At 48.3% G+C, this 15602-nt stretch overlaps 1 protein-coding gene and 1 long non-coding RNA gene across 6 annotated transcripts in view; one reads left to right on the forward strand and one right to left on the reverse strand.

Moving 5' to 3' along the window:
• Nucleotides 1–9100, forward strand: part of NFKB1 (nuclear factor kappa B subunit 1) — a 109438-nt gene extending 100338 nt beyond the window's left edge. Inside the window, exons 18-25 of one of the 5 annotated variants that reach the window (XM_032460775.1) lie at nt 107–276; nt 596–698; nt 2876–3000; nt 4344–4410; nt 4725–4897; nt 5655–5832; nt 5948–5990; nt 6724–6760. In XM_032460775.1, the coding sequence (XP_032316666.1) occupies nt 107–276; nt 596–698; nt 2876–3000; nt 4344–4410; nt 4725–4897; nt 5655–5832; nt 5948–5990; nt 6724–6745 (881 nt within the window). In that variant the 3' untranslated portion in view covers nt 6746–6760. Of the gene's footprint in view, nt 1–106; nt 277–595; nt 699–2875; nt 3001–4343; nt 4411–4724; nt 4898–5654; nt 5833–5947; nt 5991–6112; nt 6144–6723; nt 6761–8595 lie in introns of those variants that run through there. The other 4 variants (XM_032460779.1, XM_032460770.1, XM_032460758.1 and 1 more) reach the window with 4 other exon arrangements.
• On the reverse strand, nt 4395–5646 carry LOC106730057. The gene is made up of 3 exons (XR_004312753.1): nt 5467–5646; nt 5089–5294; nt 4395–4718 (listed from the first exon to the last, which is right to left on the reverse strand). It is a non-coding gene; the product is annotated as an uncharacterized LOC106730057 (long non-coding RNA).
• Nucleotides 9101–15602: the final 6502 nt, after the last annotated feature.

Here is a 15602-nt window from a genome sequence, read left to right on the forward strand (position 1 = left end):
AGCCTTCCTTCCCTGTGGTCCAGTTTTGTCATTTACTTCAGCTTCTCAGAGGGCCATCCTGGAGCAGCCTTCCTGCCCCGTGACCATCCTTGTGCTTGGGCCGCAGGTCTGAACGCCATTCACATAGCCATGATGAGCAACAGCTTGCCATGTCTGCTGCTGCTGCTGGCCGCCGGGGCGGACGTCAACGCCCAGGAGCGGAAGTCGGGGCGCACGGCGCTGCACCTGGCTGTGGAGCAGGACAACATCTCCTTGGCTGGCTGCCTGCTCCTGGAGGTGAGGGATGCACTTATGTGCCTTTGCATTAAATTCCCGAGGGCGAATTGGGAAAATCTTTTCAAAGAATGATGTCAGGAACAGCCTGTCTCCTGACACTCGGCTCTATCTGTGTCATATCTAAGCAAGGCTTCAGAGTGGCAGCTCAGGCTTTCCCCGCATCCCTTGCCCGGTATCTCTAGCTGACTTTCTTCAATGGCAGAGCCTGCCCAAAATAGCAACTGGGCTGGTAATATGACCCCATGCAGACGGGGGGAGGTGGGGACAAAAGGGTGAGAGCACCTGGGACTAACCCTTTTCTGTCTGGGCTGGATTTCAGGGTGATGCCCACGTAGACAGCACCACCTATGATGGAAGCACACCGCTGCACATAGCAGCCGGGAGAGGGTCTACCAGGCTGGCAGCTCTCCTCAAAGCAGCAGGTAAGACACCCCAGTGGTCAGTGGTGGAAAATGTCATCCGGAATGCAGACCCAGCCTCAGTAGAGCAGCCATGCCACCTTCTTTAAGTCACAGGGCTGCTGTGGAAAGGCACAGTAAATAAGAGCTCTCTGGCAAGTCACGTTTAATTGCCGTAAAGGCACTGTTTGGACTGATAATCCTGGGCTTTATGCTGGCAGTCATGTTAGTTTTCACTCTCCAGTTCACCTGTTTGTTTTGGATTTGGGCTGACTCCCATGACAAGAGATCTTCTTAATGCTAAATTTAATTCCTTGTAGAATTCAGAGCAGTATCAGCCTCAGATCACATCACAAGGCCTCAGAAGGAAAAGTTTATTGGTATAAGAAATAGTTTAAACTTCCTTTTGCAAGAAAAGTCTGAGAAGCCAAAGTACTAGGGAAAAACAAACGGGCCATGTGTTGAGTACTGTCATGTGCCAGACACTAAAAATTGCTAGCTCCCGTTGCGCTGGGCACTTCACATGCACTGTCTCATTTTATCTTACTTAATCCACAGTAACCCTTTGAGACAAGTCCCATTTTTATTCCCATTTTATAGCAAGGAAACAGACTAGAGAGACCTTTGCATCTTAGTCCCAGGGCTCCAGTAAGGGGCAGAGCTGTGAATCACACCGTGTCAGCCTGAACTTACAGACTTTTCTCTCTGCTGTGTTTCTCTCCCCTGCTTTGCTCAAGGATTTGCAAGTATTATTCCATTGCAATCCTCTAGTCCTGTGAAGTATAGGAAAATTAATCCTGCTCATCCTTGAATCTCTACTGCCTTGTATATTTAAAACTTCAAACAATGTTTAATGAAATTGATATCTCAAGGCTACCTTGGCACATCTGATTGACTTTAGAGGTTCTTAAACTTTTCTTAGAAAATAAATGCTTCACAGATTCAAGAAAGTAGAGCAGATTAAATACCTTTTTAAACAGTTCAGAAAAATATAAGAACCTTTTCTTTGGTGGGACCACGTTTTTCTGACAAGTCATATGCCAAATAAGCAGCAGCCGTTTCTTTTCTCCTTTGCCAAGTTGAACGTTCTTGTGAACAAGAGACAGTGATTGCAGTGTGTATGAACAGTTTTGGGAGTCACTGGTTATAATTAAGAAATACCTTCAGACAAGAAGCTGTCACCCTTTCAGAAACGCTTTCTAATTCTCAGTGTCCCGTGGAAGGAATAGCACGTAGAAGTTTCTCCAGTATATAAATGAGGAAGCTCAGAAGGAAAACCTAGTCCCGAGCTCGGAAGGTCACTTAAGGAATAGTTCAACTCCTCCATCTTTGGTCCTGCAAATTGTTCATCTTAGTTTCTGCAGTTTCCGTGGCCAGGCGGTACTTACTGCCTCGTAGACCAGGCTTGGCCTAAAAGGATGGAGTAAGAAATGGCATGAAGATCCTCTCATCAGGCACTACCTGTTACTGACGGTGGGACAAGTCAGACATTCTCCCAGCCAGATTAAAATAATTTGGTTCTTCCTAAAGGGAGGGTGTGCTAAACTTCCTACTGTCCATTAGGCAGCAAGCTAAACATTCTCTCGTGAACAGCCTCCAAGCCTTTGAGAAGTAACTCTAGCTCTAGTCTTTGACTTACTTGCTGCTGGCTAAGGAACAGACTAGATTTTCCAAGATCAGCCCTAACTTTATCAGTAACCACGCATCCTAGCAGAAGGGTTTTTTGGTGTTTTACGTTTGAGGGTCAGTGCTGTACCCAGGCATGAAACGCAACAGGTTGGCACTAGAAAGCAAACGGCTTTGCTCTTTTGAGCAAGCAGCAGAAGGGGCTGAGAAGCATGCAGTGCTGGGCATAAAGCTGAACTTTTAGGACCTTAATTCTGAGGGTGCACCCTAGGTCCTGTCGACCTCTGTCATTAGCCCTCAGATTAAAGATGCATCATTCAGATGAAAACTATCCTGGAGAGTTAAATGTGAGAGTCAGCGTATTCCAAGTCTTGTTTTTGAAAGTGTCCTTGGCTATATGGGGTATCATCAGTTACCTTACAGTCAAAATAAATTAGAATTTAAAAGCAGGTTTCTAAATATTTCAGTAGAAATAAATAAGCTTGTTTTATATATTTGTAGAATCTGACCCCTGCAGGCAGTTGGAAGTTGACAAGATGTGGGTTTACCTAATGGGGTGTAACTTGACTCGGCAGGAGCAGATCCCCTGGTGGAGAACTTTGAGCCTCTGTATGACCTGGATGACTCTTGGGATGAGGACGGAGAGGATGAAGGAGTCGTGCCTGGAACCACACCTCTAGACATGGCTACCAGCTGGCAGGTGAGCCTGGCTCCGGTCTGTCTGCCAGCTGCTCCTGAGGTGGCTCAGGGTCCAGGGGTGTAAGAGCAGGTGGTCCTCGGGGGTCTTTTACTCCCCAAAACACACGCCTTTTATTTTCTAAGAAAGTCTGCTTGTCAGGAGCCGTATTTATCTTGAAAAGCCTATCCATGAAAGATCTAGGTCAACAGGGTTCTGAGTGTAAAAGTGTCTGCCTAATCAGATCAGAGTTCAGTAGTGAGAGAGCGTTAGAAACACTAAATTCACATTACGAGCTATCCATGCCCACCTCACAGCAGAATCATTCCCATCTCAGTTTCTGATGCTAGGATACATGTTATGGTTTGCTTGAACTTTGGTAAGTGATTTCTGAACATAAAAAGAAATGGGGATTCTTCTGAGGATTTCCATAAATATAAACAATAAACAGACTTAAAGCTTCCTCAGCAGTCCACTGACCTGAGAGCTGAAGGTGAAAGCAGTCATTTGGGCTTTGGGGCCCAGGGGGAGGAGCCGAGGGAGGAGGTGGGCAGCATACACATCTCCAACCCAACACAATGGACTTTCTTAGGGGCAGGCGCCGCTCCCCGTCCAAAAGCTGCTCGTTTGCCTCCCCACGGGACGTGTGGGTTGGGCTGAGTGACCCTGGCAGAGAGACCACACAGTTCTCTCTTTACATTGAGCGCCTGGTTTTCCCAGAAGCCTCACCACAGAACACAGAAAGATAACCCACTTCAGTGACCCCGTGTCGTCCTCACCCGGGTTAGCCAGCAACGAAGTGACTGCAGAGAACAGAGAGGCCTCCGCAGCGACGACTTTTTTTTTCTTTTAACCTAAGACTTCTCTGGCCTCTCAGTGAAATGTAGGTGGTGCCAGAAGGCAAACACCAAGCCTGTGAGCACGTGTACACCTCGGTGTGAGTGGGTTTATAAACCTCTCTCTCAGGAGCCTTTTACTAGGGAGGAGGGGCTGTGGGGCACACAGCCCCACAGCTCTGCCGAGCTCAGCCCTCGCCCTCGCTCGCAGGGGAGCGTCACTTACCATCGACTCTCTGCCCGACACGGGGCTGATGGGTGGCCTGGCTGCCTCTGCCCCTCAAGAAGGGCCGTGGCCCTGGCTGGCTGCGAGGTCGGTTGGGTCCTCATACCTGCCTCAGACAGCTCATGGCGCAGCCTCCCGGCCCCAGACCCCCTGGGGCACGCATGCTCCCAGGCATCGGTACTGACTCCTCCCGCTCTGTTCTGGGGGCGTTAGCCCCTGAGGAGGACTTGCTGAGTTCTTTATTACAAAGAAGATTTCCCTCGTGGCCCCTTTAATGTACATTTCCCCACGTTTCTCTTCAACAGGTATTTGACATATTAAATGGGAAACCCTATGAGTCAGAGTTTACATCTGATGACTTACTGGCACAAGGTGAGTTGGGAGAACCCTGTTCTCTGAACCAGTGTCATCCCACCTCGTCATTTAAAGGGCATGAGGGTGAACCGGCATTATCCAGGTTCTGTAAAAGGCACAGGGGCTGCTTTCAGAATCGGGAGGCCCTGGAGGTGCGCCACAGAGAAGGCCCAGTCCTCATCCGTGACAGCATGGGCTGCTGTTACTCATCGGGGCTCCTGCTGGCTTTTCAAGTGAAGGCGCTTGATTGCTTCCACAGGGTGGGAGGGGGAGCAGTCCCTCCAGAGTGTCTCTGGTCGGTTAGGACAGTCGTGTTTCTTCATTTCCTTCAGGAGACATGAAACAGCTGACTGAGGATGTAAAGTTGAAGCTCTACAAGTTGCTAGAAATTCCTGATCCAGACAAAAACTGGGCTACTCTGGCACAGAAGTTAGGTCTGGGGATACTAAATAATGCCTTTCGGCTGAGTCCTGCTCCTTCCAAAACCCTTATGGACAACTACGAGGTAACCTGTCACCTTACATCACTGGCTGTGTTTATCCAACTTTGCTCTGTTAACATCACTGGCCCGGGCATAATCCCCTTCCATCTCCCTTAATTCTAAGAATATCAGTCATTACCCATGTCCTGGGAGGGTGACCCAATGCCCAGAGGAAACCCACCTTCCTAAGAAGGATGTTCCCTGTTATCAGATACCTTGAGATTTCCTGCAGAAATGCCACTTAGAGGGTCAGGATGGCTGCAGAACTTCGATCTCCCTAAACAAAGATGACAGTCTGTCCTCAGCATTCATGCCTTCCTCTCCCTGAGAACATGCCTTGGTCATGTGTCAGGATGTGGGACCAGTTGGCTATGAGGAGACTCCTAGCAGAGCCATTCATTACCTGGTGATACTTCAATTTCTAAAATGAAAAGGTAGAAAAACAAGGGGTGAAATTACTTTCTTTGAAAATTTCATTAGCTCGTTTCTTATTGAGGTTTAGAGCGTCAGCTTAAACAGGACACGGCCTGAACCTCACTCTAGGTGGGGTTGCGCTGGCTCAGCGCTTTCTCTTTCTCTCTCGGTGTGCTTACTATGAACTGCTTCTCTGTGATTTCCTGAGTGGTCTTTGAGCTGAAGCAGGAAACCCGATTCCAGGGCCCGTGGCCGTCCCCGCGGAGGAGGCAGGGGAGGGGCGTGGGGTCGTGCTCACAGCCTCCCGGGCTTTCCTGGCCCAGGTTTGAGCACCAGGACATACTCTTTCTTCGCTGCTTTCTCGCAGGTATCTGGGGGGACAGTAAGAGAGCTGGTGGAGGCCCTGAAACAGATGGGCTACACGGAAGCGATTGAAGTGATCCAGGCGGCCTTCTGCACCTCGGGGACTGCAGCCCCCGGCCCGGTGAAGACCGCCCCCCAGGCCCCCTCGCTGCCCTTCTCGCCTGTCTCCACAAGGCAAATAGGTAAAGACAAAAAGACACCTTCCTGCTCCCCCAGGCTGGGGCCTCCAGTCCCCAGGCGGGTGGTGTGGCCCCTTCACCTTTCTCTCCTGACCATGCTGTCTGCTGTGTCCGTCAGGTCCCGGGTTCCACCATCTTCCCCTCCCGACACGACCATTCAGGTGAGGGCTGTTCCCAGGAACAGTCACGGTGACACGCGAGTTACTTAAGTTCACAAGAAATACTAAAAACATGATGTGTGTGGTGAAGGTAGAATTATTTCTCTCATTTCTTAAATACAAAGAGAGAGATGTTTATAGAACAAAGACTGGCGCCCCAGACTGTGGACTGCTGCTGTGATGATCCCCACCACGCCCACCCCCAACCCATGTTCATAACGCTGACCTGTCATCCCACCTGAAACACGTAACAGAATGAACTCCCAACACGGTAATCCTTTATGTCCCTTTAAATGTATTCTCAACTCTCTAAGCAACCATCTCGTGCTTTCTCTTTCTGAACTGCCAGCACCCCTTCCCTCTCCTTACTCACCCAGTGTCCTGGCCTCAGTCCACTGGGGACATAGGAACATGTAGCATCCTCTTATCTTGTGCCATCAGAGCACCACCCACCTACACCTGTGCCCAGCTCACCGACCTGCCACCTGGGCCCTGTGGATTCAGGGTCTGAGCCGCAAAGGCAGGGCACCCTCTCACCCATCCAGCCCTCTCCTCTAATTCTTGTTTCTCTCTCTCGTGCATTAGCTGTTTCTCCCTCCCGACTGGATCCCCTTACAAGCAGGCTATCATTTCCTCATCTTTTCAAAATAAAGCAAACACATAGGAAAAAGGCATTTCCTTGACCCCACACACGTTTTAGCTACAGCCCAGTCTCTCTGTTCTTCTCCATGGCCAGGCTTCCCAGGAGACTTCTGTAGAGTGATTTCCAGCACTTCGCTCCTCTCCTCACCCCCTGCAGTCGGGCTCCATTCCCCCAACAGCACCAGGGCCCTTTTCCTTGCAGTGACCAGCATCTGCTCCCATCTGGTCCCCATCCTTCTTGTCTTCTCAGACACTCCCAGCACGTTTCACAGGTAGCCACTCCCTCCTGCTTCAGACCGTCCCCTCTTGGCTTTTCCACAGCACGCTCCTCTCGCTGCTGCCTCCACACTCACCTTTTACTGACGCAGCCTCCAGGGCCCTGTCCTGGGCCCTCCTTGCCTGTCCTTACCTACTCAGGACACTTGATACCCCTCACCCAGACTCGGCGCTGGCCACGCCAGGCTAAAGCACTGCCGCCCCCCAGGAGGTTAGGCCTGCCTGCGAACACGTGCTGGTCCCAAGCATCGCGCATCCAGCCCGCCCAGAAGGCTTCCTCCTCTCCCGACCACCACCCTCGTCCAGCCACCCTTCCTTTCTTGCCTCAATTCCCACAGCAGCTCCCAATCCATCACCCTGTTTCTGTCTACCCACCTTCAGTCCATTCTCTACACAACAGTTAGTGTGATTCTTTTCAAAAATGGTGTCACACCTGTTATATTCTCCAGTTCATTCGTCCATTCAGCAGATCTCTACTGAGCGCGTCCCCAGGGCCCAGCACTGTTTTGAGGCAGTGAGGTGGGCGGTGAGCGACCAGCGCAGCGGCCCTTCCTTCCCCTTTCACACATAGCGTTCATTCAACGGCCCCGCAGCTCCCATGCGCGCCCGCCGTCTGCTCCCCCGCCCCACCCCCGCTCACTCGTCCGATCCAGGCTCAGGGCCTGTGGCCCTTCTCCTCCCCTTCCCTGCGAAGAGCCTTACCTGGCTGGCTCCTTCCTGCCACGCAGGTTCAGCACCAGTGTCGCCTTGTCTGGTGGGCCTTCCTAGTGGGTAGGGTAGGAATTGTACACACTTGAGAAAGGGTTAGTACTTCCACCAGGAAAGCCACCCACATCTCCCATCTCGACCTGATGCCACTTCCACACAAACAGGTAAATACTTGTATTTTAAGAAGCACAAAGCCCTTGATTTGTAGTTATTTTTAAAATACCTCACAGTTCCTAGCACATAACAGAAACCCAGTAAAGACTGGTTGGTCAGTCAGTCTTAATATTTTAACATTAGAATTCAGTATACAGGAAGATAACATTTTGATTTGTGTATGTTAGACTTCCGTTTCCTTGGACACTCTGTCCCTGTAGGAGATAATTCATGCTGTTCCAATTCCTAAAGACACTTTTCAACTAGAAGAATTTGACCTAATTGTCCAGTATAGACTCACTGTCATCAGAATTATTTTTTCACTCCCAAAATGTTTTTGAGGCAGTGTATAGTTTAATAAGCCTATGAGGCCCAGAGGGAGATCTCATTTTTAGTTCCTACTTCTGTCACCAGTTTGTTTTGCCTATGTTCAGCAATTTCCCCAGCTATAAGATAGGTAATATAGTGGGTGGAAAAATACATCTAATTTCTAAGAAAAAAAGGTACACTTTGAGTCAAGAGAATTCAGAAAGGATTCTGATAAACACGAGGCTAGATTTCAAGAAAGAGGTGAAAACACTTGGCTGATTTTGCTGTTTTCACACATTTTACATTACTCGGTGTTTTCTGCCTGCATCCCACCGCGAACACCAGAGACAAGCCGGGCGGCGTAGGTGGGGTGTGGTAGCTGGTGGAGGCTAATCGGCAGAAGTGGCCGCGAGCCCTCCGGATGCACACGCTGAGCCCAGCGGGGATGGCGGGGCGCAGGGGCTGAGGGCGGCCTGGTTCCCAGCGCGCCCCTCACTGAGTCCGTGCTTTCTCCCCCCAGACGAGCTCCGGGACGACAGCATCTGTGACAGCGGCGTGGAGACGTCCTTCCGCAAACTCAGCTTTACCGAGTCTCTGACCAGCGGCAGCTCATTGCTGACTCTTAACAAGATGCCCCACGATTACGGGCAGGAAGGACCGATAGAAGGCAAAATTTAGCCTGCTGGCAGTTTCCAACATCGTGTAAACCAAAGCTCTGAAATTCCACCGCACTGTCTGTGTGAGAAGGAAGGTTAAGTGCATCCCAAGGTGCTCAGAGGAACGCCGGCCTGCCTGGATCGTTCGGGATGTCATTCAGGGCCTTTTACACGTGGCTTTCTTTCTGAGTTCCTAATGAGTTTTACTTCAGTTGACTTACAGATGGCATGTACAGTCACAGCCCTCGGCTGGGCTGGCGACCCAGGGGGGCTGAAGTGGTTTGCTGTGCTTTACCGGCTGCTTTCTGTTGTCATTGCTGCTGTCCCTCTGCTGCTTTCCCACTGTCATTAAAAGCTGCCGCAGTCCTCTCCCCATCTGGTGGTCTCTCTCGCCATCCACATCACAGCTGTGCATTCAAATTAAAGATTACTGGGCTTTTCCTAACGAGATTATCTGATCTGAGAAAAGAATATGTACATGTCAATATTTAAACATGGTTACAATCAGTGCTGAAAGTGGTATTTTCCCCCTTTTCTGCATTTTGCTATTGTAAATATGTTTTTTAGATCAAATACTTTAAAGGAAAAAAATGTTGAATTTATAAATGCTATTTTTTATTTTACTTTTATAATAAAAGGAAAAGCAAACTGATGACCTCATCTTGTTTGATCTCTACAAATACTTTTCTAAGGACTGTTCCTTGTAGTCATGGGATCCTTCCACAGCCTGGTTATCACATGCACAGTTCTCTAGAATCCATTTTTTGATCCAGAAAGGAGCCAAAAAAAAATTATCAAAAGAGAAGCGCTGTAACCTGAGATGAAATCTTTGGGTTTGTCACATCCTTGCTAGGCTCATTTCATTTAGGCTGCATCACCCCGCCTTCCTGCATCTCATGCAAAACTGTTCCTCTTCAACCCTCAGTGTGTTCTCAGTGCCTCTGGGACTCAGTATTGAAACTGCGGCATACCAGGGGTCTTCAACAAGAAGCTCTAGCACAAAGCTTTACTGAACTACTCTTCAGTCAAAGGACTGAAAATAAGGGAGAGGAGAAATGAAAGGGTTTAAGTGAGGTGCTGTGATGAACACTGGGATATGCTTCCAAGAGCCTTCTTCAACAACGGGCTTGTCAGCCCAGCTGCTGGGGCCACACTAAACCAGGCCTTCGTCGTCATTTCAACAGTCTTCACCAGGCGTAGATCCCATCTCAAGAAACCACTTTCTTGGCTCATCCATAGACAAAACTCCTCATCTGTTTAAGGTTCATCATGAGATTGCAGGAGTTCAGTCACATCTTCAGGTTCCACTTCTAATTCCAGTTCTCCTGCATCTGCATCTCCTTCCTCCACTGAAATCTTGACTCCCTCAAAGTCTTCCACGAGGGCTGTAATCACCTTCTTCCAAACTCCTGTGAACGTTGATTTTTTGACCTCATGAATCATGAATGTTCTTAACAGCATCTAGAATGGTGAATCCTTTCCAAAAGATTTTCAATTGACTTTGCCCAGATTCATCAGAGGAATCACTATCAATTGCAGCCATAGCCTTATGAAATGTGTTTCTTAAATAATAAGACTTGAAAGTCAAAATTACACCTCAATCCCTGGCTGCAGAATGGATGTTGCATTAGCATGAAAATGAAAACAACATGAAACAACACTTACCTTGTTGCATATCTCCATCAGAGCTCTTGGGTGACCAGGTGCATTGTCAACAAGCACATTTTGAAATCTTTCTTCCTGAGAAGTTGGTCTTAACAGTGGGCTTAAAATATTCAACAAACCACGTTGTAAACAAATGTGCTGTCATCCAGGCTTTGTTGTTCCATTGACAGAGCACAGGCAGATTAGCTTTAGCATCATTCTCGAGGGACCTAGGATTTTCAGAATAGGAAATGAGAATTGGCTTCAACTTAAACGTACCAGCTGCACTAGCCCCTAACAAGAGAGGCAGGCTGTCCTTTGAAGCTTTGAAGCCAGGCGTTGACTTCTCTCTAACTATGAAAGTCCTAGATGACGTCTTCCAATGGAAGGTTGTTTCATCTACATGGAAAATCTGCTGTTCAGTGTAGCCACCTTCATTAATGCTCTTAGCTAGATCTCTGAATGGATAACTTGACGCAGTTTCCACATCAGCACTTGCTGTTTCACCTTGAACTGTGATGTTATGGAGATGCCTTCTTTCCTCCAACGTCATGAATCAACCCCTGCTGGTTTCAGACTTTTTGTCTACAGCTTCTTCACTTCTCTCAGTCTTTACAGAACTGAAGAGTTAGGGCCTTGCTCTGGAATAGGCTTTGGCTTAAGGGATGTTGTGGCTGGCTTGATCTTCTATCCAGACCACTACAACTTTCTCCACATCAGCAGTAAGGCTCGTTTGCTTTCTTATCGTGTGTGTTCACTGGAGTAGCACTTTTCATTTCCTTCAGAAACTTCTCCTTCGCCTTCACGACGCGGCTAACTGGTGCAAGAGGCCTCGCTTTCAGCCTGTCTTGGCTTTCAACACGCCTTCCTAAGCTCAATCATTTCTAGCTTTCCATTTAAAGTGAGAGATGTGCAACTTCTCCTTTCACTTGAACACTTTGAGGCCACTGGAGGGTTATTAATTGGCCTGATTTCAGAATTGTTGGGTCTCAGGGAATAGGGAGGACTGAGGAGAGGGAGCGAGACAGGGAATGGCCATTCAGTGGAGCAGTCAGAACACACGCATCATTTTTCAATTAAGTTCACCATCTTGTCTGGGCATGGCTTGTGACACCCCAAAACAATTGCAACAGTACCATCAAAAATTACTGATCACGGGTCACCATAAGGGATAGAATAATAATGATAATGAAAAAGTTCAAAATATTACAAAAATTACCAAAATGTGATGCAGAGACAGGAAGTGAGCAAATGCTGTTGGAAAAATGGTGCCAGTAGACTTGCTCCATGCAGGGGTTGCCACAAACCTTCAATTTGTAAAAAATGCAGTATCTGCAAAGCACAATAAAGAAAAGCGCAATAAAATGTGGTATGTGTGTATTCCAGTTTTTGAAAGTTGTATTTTTAAAGTGAAAAAAAGCATAGCTCTGCATCGCCTTAATTCTCCAACAGCAGGCCATACCTCCACTCCTCCACCAGCTCCTCTCTGCGGCAAAGGGTTATTTTCCAGGCAGCCACAAGGTCCCCCGCCTTACAGAGTCATGCCGACATTCCTCCTCCTGCGGGGAGGGACCTACATCCCTTCCCTGTACATCAAGGCGGGCCCGTGACAAGGGTGGAAGTGATGCTAAGTGACTTCCAAGGTTAAGTAAGAAAATGCAATACAACTTCTGCCCAGTCCTCCTGGGTCAGGTCTCTCCCAGTTACCATGCTTTGAGGGAGCCAAGTGGCCATGTGGAGAAGCCACATGAGGCCATGTCAGGTGTTTGACCAACAGCCTTCACTGAGGTCCCAGCCAATGCTGGCATCAACCGGGCAGCAGTCGGCAGATGTGTGTGAGTGAAGCCTTGAGAGCATGCCAGCCAGTCACACTTGAGTAGCCTTCAAGCTCCTGAGCTGATGCTGCCCAAGGGGAGACCCTGGTCTGCTGAGCCCTGCCCAAATGGCAGGCTCATGAGTAAATTAAACAATGGCTGATGTTTTAAGCCCCAGGTGTGGGGTGGTTTGTAGCCATCCCCAGGTCTCTAGCCCGACAATTCCCACACTAGAAAGGTCACTTTGAAGAGAAGCTGACTCCAACAGAAACGAGGAAGCAGTTCACACCCAGACCAAAAATAACACTCCCCTTCTTCAATAAGAAGCCCTATTTCTATTCTGTTCCAGAAACTTCCTCTTTCTGCTCCCAGGTCGCAGTGCTGGCCTGACCCTCTGCGTGGTGCTTGGACGAAAAGGCTACCAAGGCTGGCTGTGCCTCTGAGGGAGGAGTGTCTTTCATTCTGCACCAGCCGATGGGGATAAATGCCAGAAGGCATGCGGGAGACAGGTGGACAGCTACAATGGGCCCGAAATAAACCTTCCCAGAAAGCCTGTCTCTCAGCAGGAAGCCGTTTATAAATAGCGTCCTCAGAACCTTAGTTATCTTTCGAACGTTCTATACTCTGCAAGCACAACGGGGTCTTTCCCAGGATCAGCAGTCTTCCCTTTCTGGCCGCAGCAAGCCCTGCTGCTGCTCATCTGCCCGCCCGCGTCCCCTGCCGTGGTCGGACGTAGTGTGGACAGTCCCAGTCGCCGTGGGCCACGGAGGGCAGCCCTGCAAACCAGACCTTCTGCATCTTAGCGGGAAAAGAGGGGAAGGGGCCAGGCGGATTTGAGCATTTGTTACATGCCAGCCCCTTTGCTGTAATGGATTCTGGTGATAGTCTTCAAGTCAGCCCTAGAGGGTACATATTTAACCCCAATTTTACAATGAGGAAACAGATAATCTGCATATTAACCAACTTACCACAGATTCAAATCCAGGTGTATCTGATTCCACGGGTTATTCTTTAACCAGGTCTGAAACCCTCTGAAGTCCTATATTTTAAAGAGAAAGAAAAACATCCATATGCACCTGTACAAAGATGGCAGTCGTGATGTACCCCAGGCAAAATGCAAAGTGAACCCCGAGTATCACCACAAAGCTTTGTTGCTTAAATGTTAATGTGACTTAGTTTTCCCCCCAGTAACAGGCTAAGATGCTTACATATGAATTATTCATGGACCAGAGGCTCGGGTTACATCTTTTCTCCTCCTTATTTTGTTTTTCCGGGGATTTGTTTTTGCTTTGCGTTGTCCTTCCCCGGGTAATGGACTTAGAGAGGCACAGGAGTCAAGATGAAACTACAATTCTTTTATTTTCTTAAGGATCGCAGAACTCAGAGTTAGACGAGATCTTAAAGATCACTTAAGTAAATCATCCACGTTGGCTTCTCTTTTTAAGCAGCCATGTTGTGAAAGCATCTCCTCCCTGTATCCTCACTGTGGCTGCTGTTTCGTTTAAATACCAACACAGGTTCCCGTCCAGCGGTTTCCTAGGATCATCACTTGGCTTTGGGGTTGGGGGAGACGCTGAGGAGGGGCTTGAAATTAAATGGATGGAATTCTCCATTATCATGGATCCCACCGTGTCTACAATAGGCTGCTTTCATCACCTAGGACAAGTGACTAGGTCCACAAACTGCTCACGCTCCTCGGGATGAGCAGGAGGAAGGGGCTGAGACAGCATCTTCTCACTTCCAGCAGCAAGCTTCCATGTTGATCTCTCTTTCCAAAATGAGTATGTCACTGAGATATCACAACCACCCTCCAGGAACGGAGACGTGTATTCAGCCACGATTTCTTGAGCATTTGCCAAATGCCAGGCACTACAATGAGTGGTCATCACTCATCGTTCCATATTACTTGTTCAAAACCTCTGTGAAGTAAGGACTTTGGTGCTATTTTACAGATGAGGAAACCAAGGCACACATAAAGCATTTAACTACAGGATCTCCTGACTCCAGTAATCTGTTTAAATAAACCACACTTGCAGCCAGGGGATGGGGGTGAGTAAGGTGTCTCTCTCCCAGTTAGTCATGAAGGGATCCAGGCTGACAGTGACTCTTCCTCCAACCCTTGGCTCCCAAGGTCTTGCTGGGGGTGATGGTCCCAGTCAGCTGGAAGGGAGAGCACAGAGGAGTACACGGGGCCATTCAGAATGGGTCCCTTCCTCCCTCACATTGCACTGGAGAAAAACTTTAGTCCCACAGCCCCATTAAGAGCAGGAAGACCATGTGGGTGATCTATTTTTGTTTGCAATATTAGGAGGGGGGTTGCTTTGGGTGAACATCTGATGAACAGTTCCCAGTCTCTGGCACAAATCAAAATTCCTTACCTAAGGGATGGAGGCTGAACCCGAAGTTCCTTCTAGTTCCAACTTGTGTGCAAACATTCACTCACTCTGAAAGTCACCTGCAATGGCAAATAGCCATCACCAAAGTCAAAATCATGTCCCAGGATTAAGAAGGGAAAATACGCTGTAAGAATGAAGTCACAGGTTCTCCTAAGGAACTCCTCAGAGATGACCAAGGGTATTAGATCAGGTCGGATGGGGGAGAGGTACCGCACCAAGGCCTCGTTGCCTTTGCTCTGACTCAGGACCACCACCCCTACCCACCCCTGGCTCTCCAGCCTCCATGGTCTGTAGTCCCTTAAACATGAGACCTTGAGTACATTGATGCTAAGGTTGAGGGTCTTCAAGGGGCCATGGCCCTTAGGATCCCACATGAAGGAAAGGGACAGGCAAGTTCATCCTTCTTGTGATCTACAGAGAACTAGCAGGGCCCTGATTCTCATTTTTCAGATGAACGGAAAAGGGGCAGAAATTCATCCTTGGGGAAATACTATTCTCTCCTGGCTGGAAGAATACCAGATGAAACAGAATTCTAGCAATCCCTTCTCCCAGGCTTTCTCCTTAGGACCCCGGGAAGCAGAGGTGCTACTGAAAATGATGAGATGACACTTCGCGTATGATGGTGTCAGATCAGGGAGGGTTACGAGTTGATGCTGGATACTAGACAGCCACGTTGCTAGATCCATTCTATGGCTAGAAGAGAGATTTTTTTTTCTCATTTCAAAACTGTCTTACCATATGATCTAGCAATCCTACTCCTGGGCATATATCTGGAGGGAACTCAAATTAGAAAAGATAGATGTACAATAGCCAAGACATGGAAACAACCTAAATGTCCATTGACAGATGACTGGATAAAGAAGTTGTGGCATATTTACACAATGGAATATTACTCAGCCATAAAAAAAGAATAAAATAATGCAATTTGCAGCAACATGGATAGATCTGGAGGTCATTATTCTAAGTGAAGTAAGTCAGAAAGAGAAAGACAAATGCCATATGATATTTATATGTGGA

The sequence above is a fragment of the Camelus ferus genome, chromosome 2 (assembly GCF_009834535.1).
Source record: "Camelus ferus isolate YT-003-E chromosome 2, BCGSAC_Cfer_1.0, whole genome shotgun sequence".
Lineage (NCBI taxonomy): Eukaryota > Metazoa > Chordata > Mammalia > Artiodactyla > Camelidae > Camelus > Camelus ferus.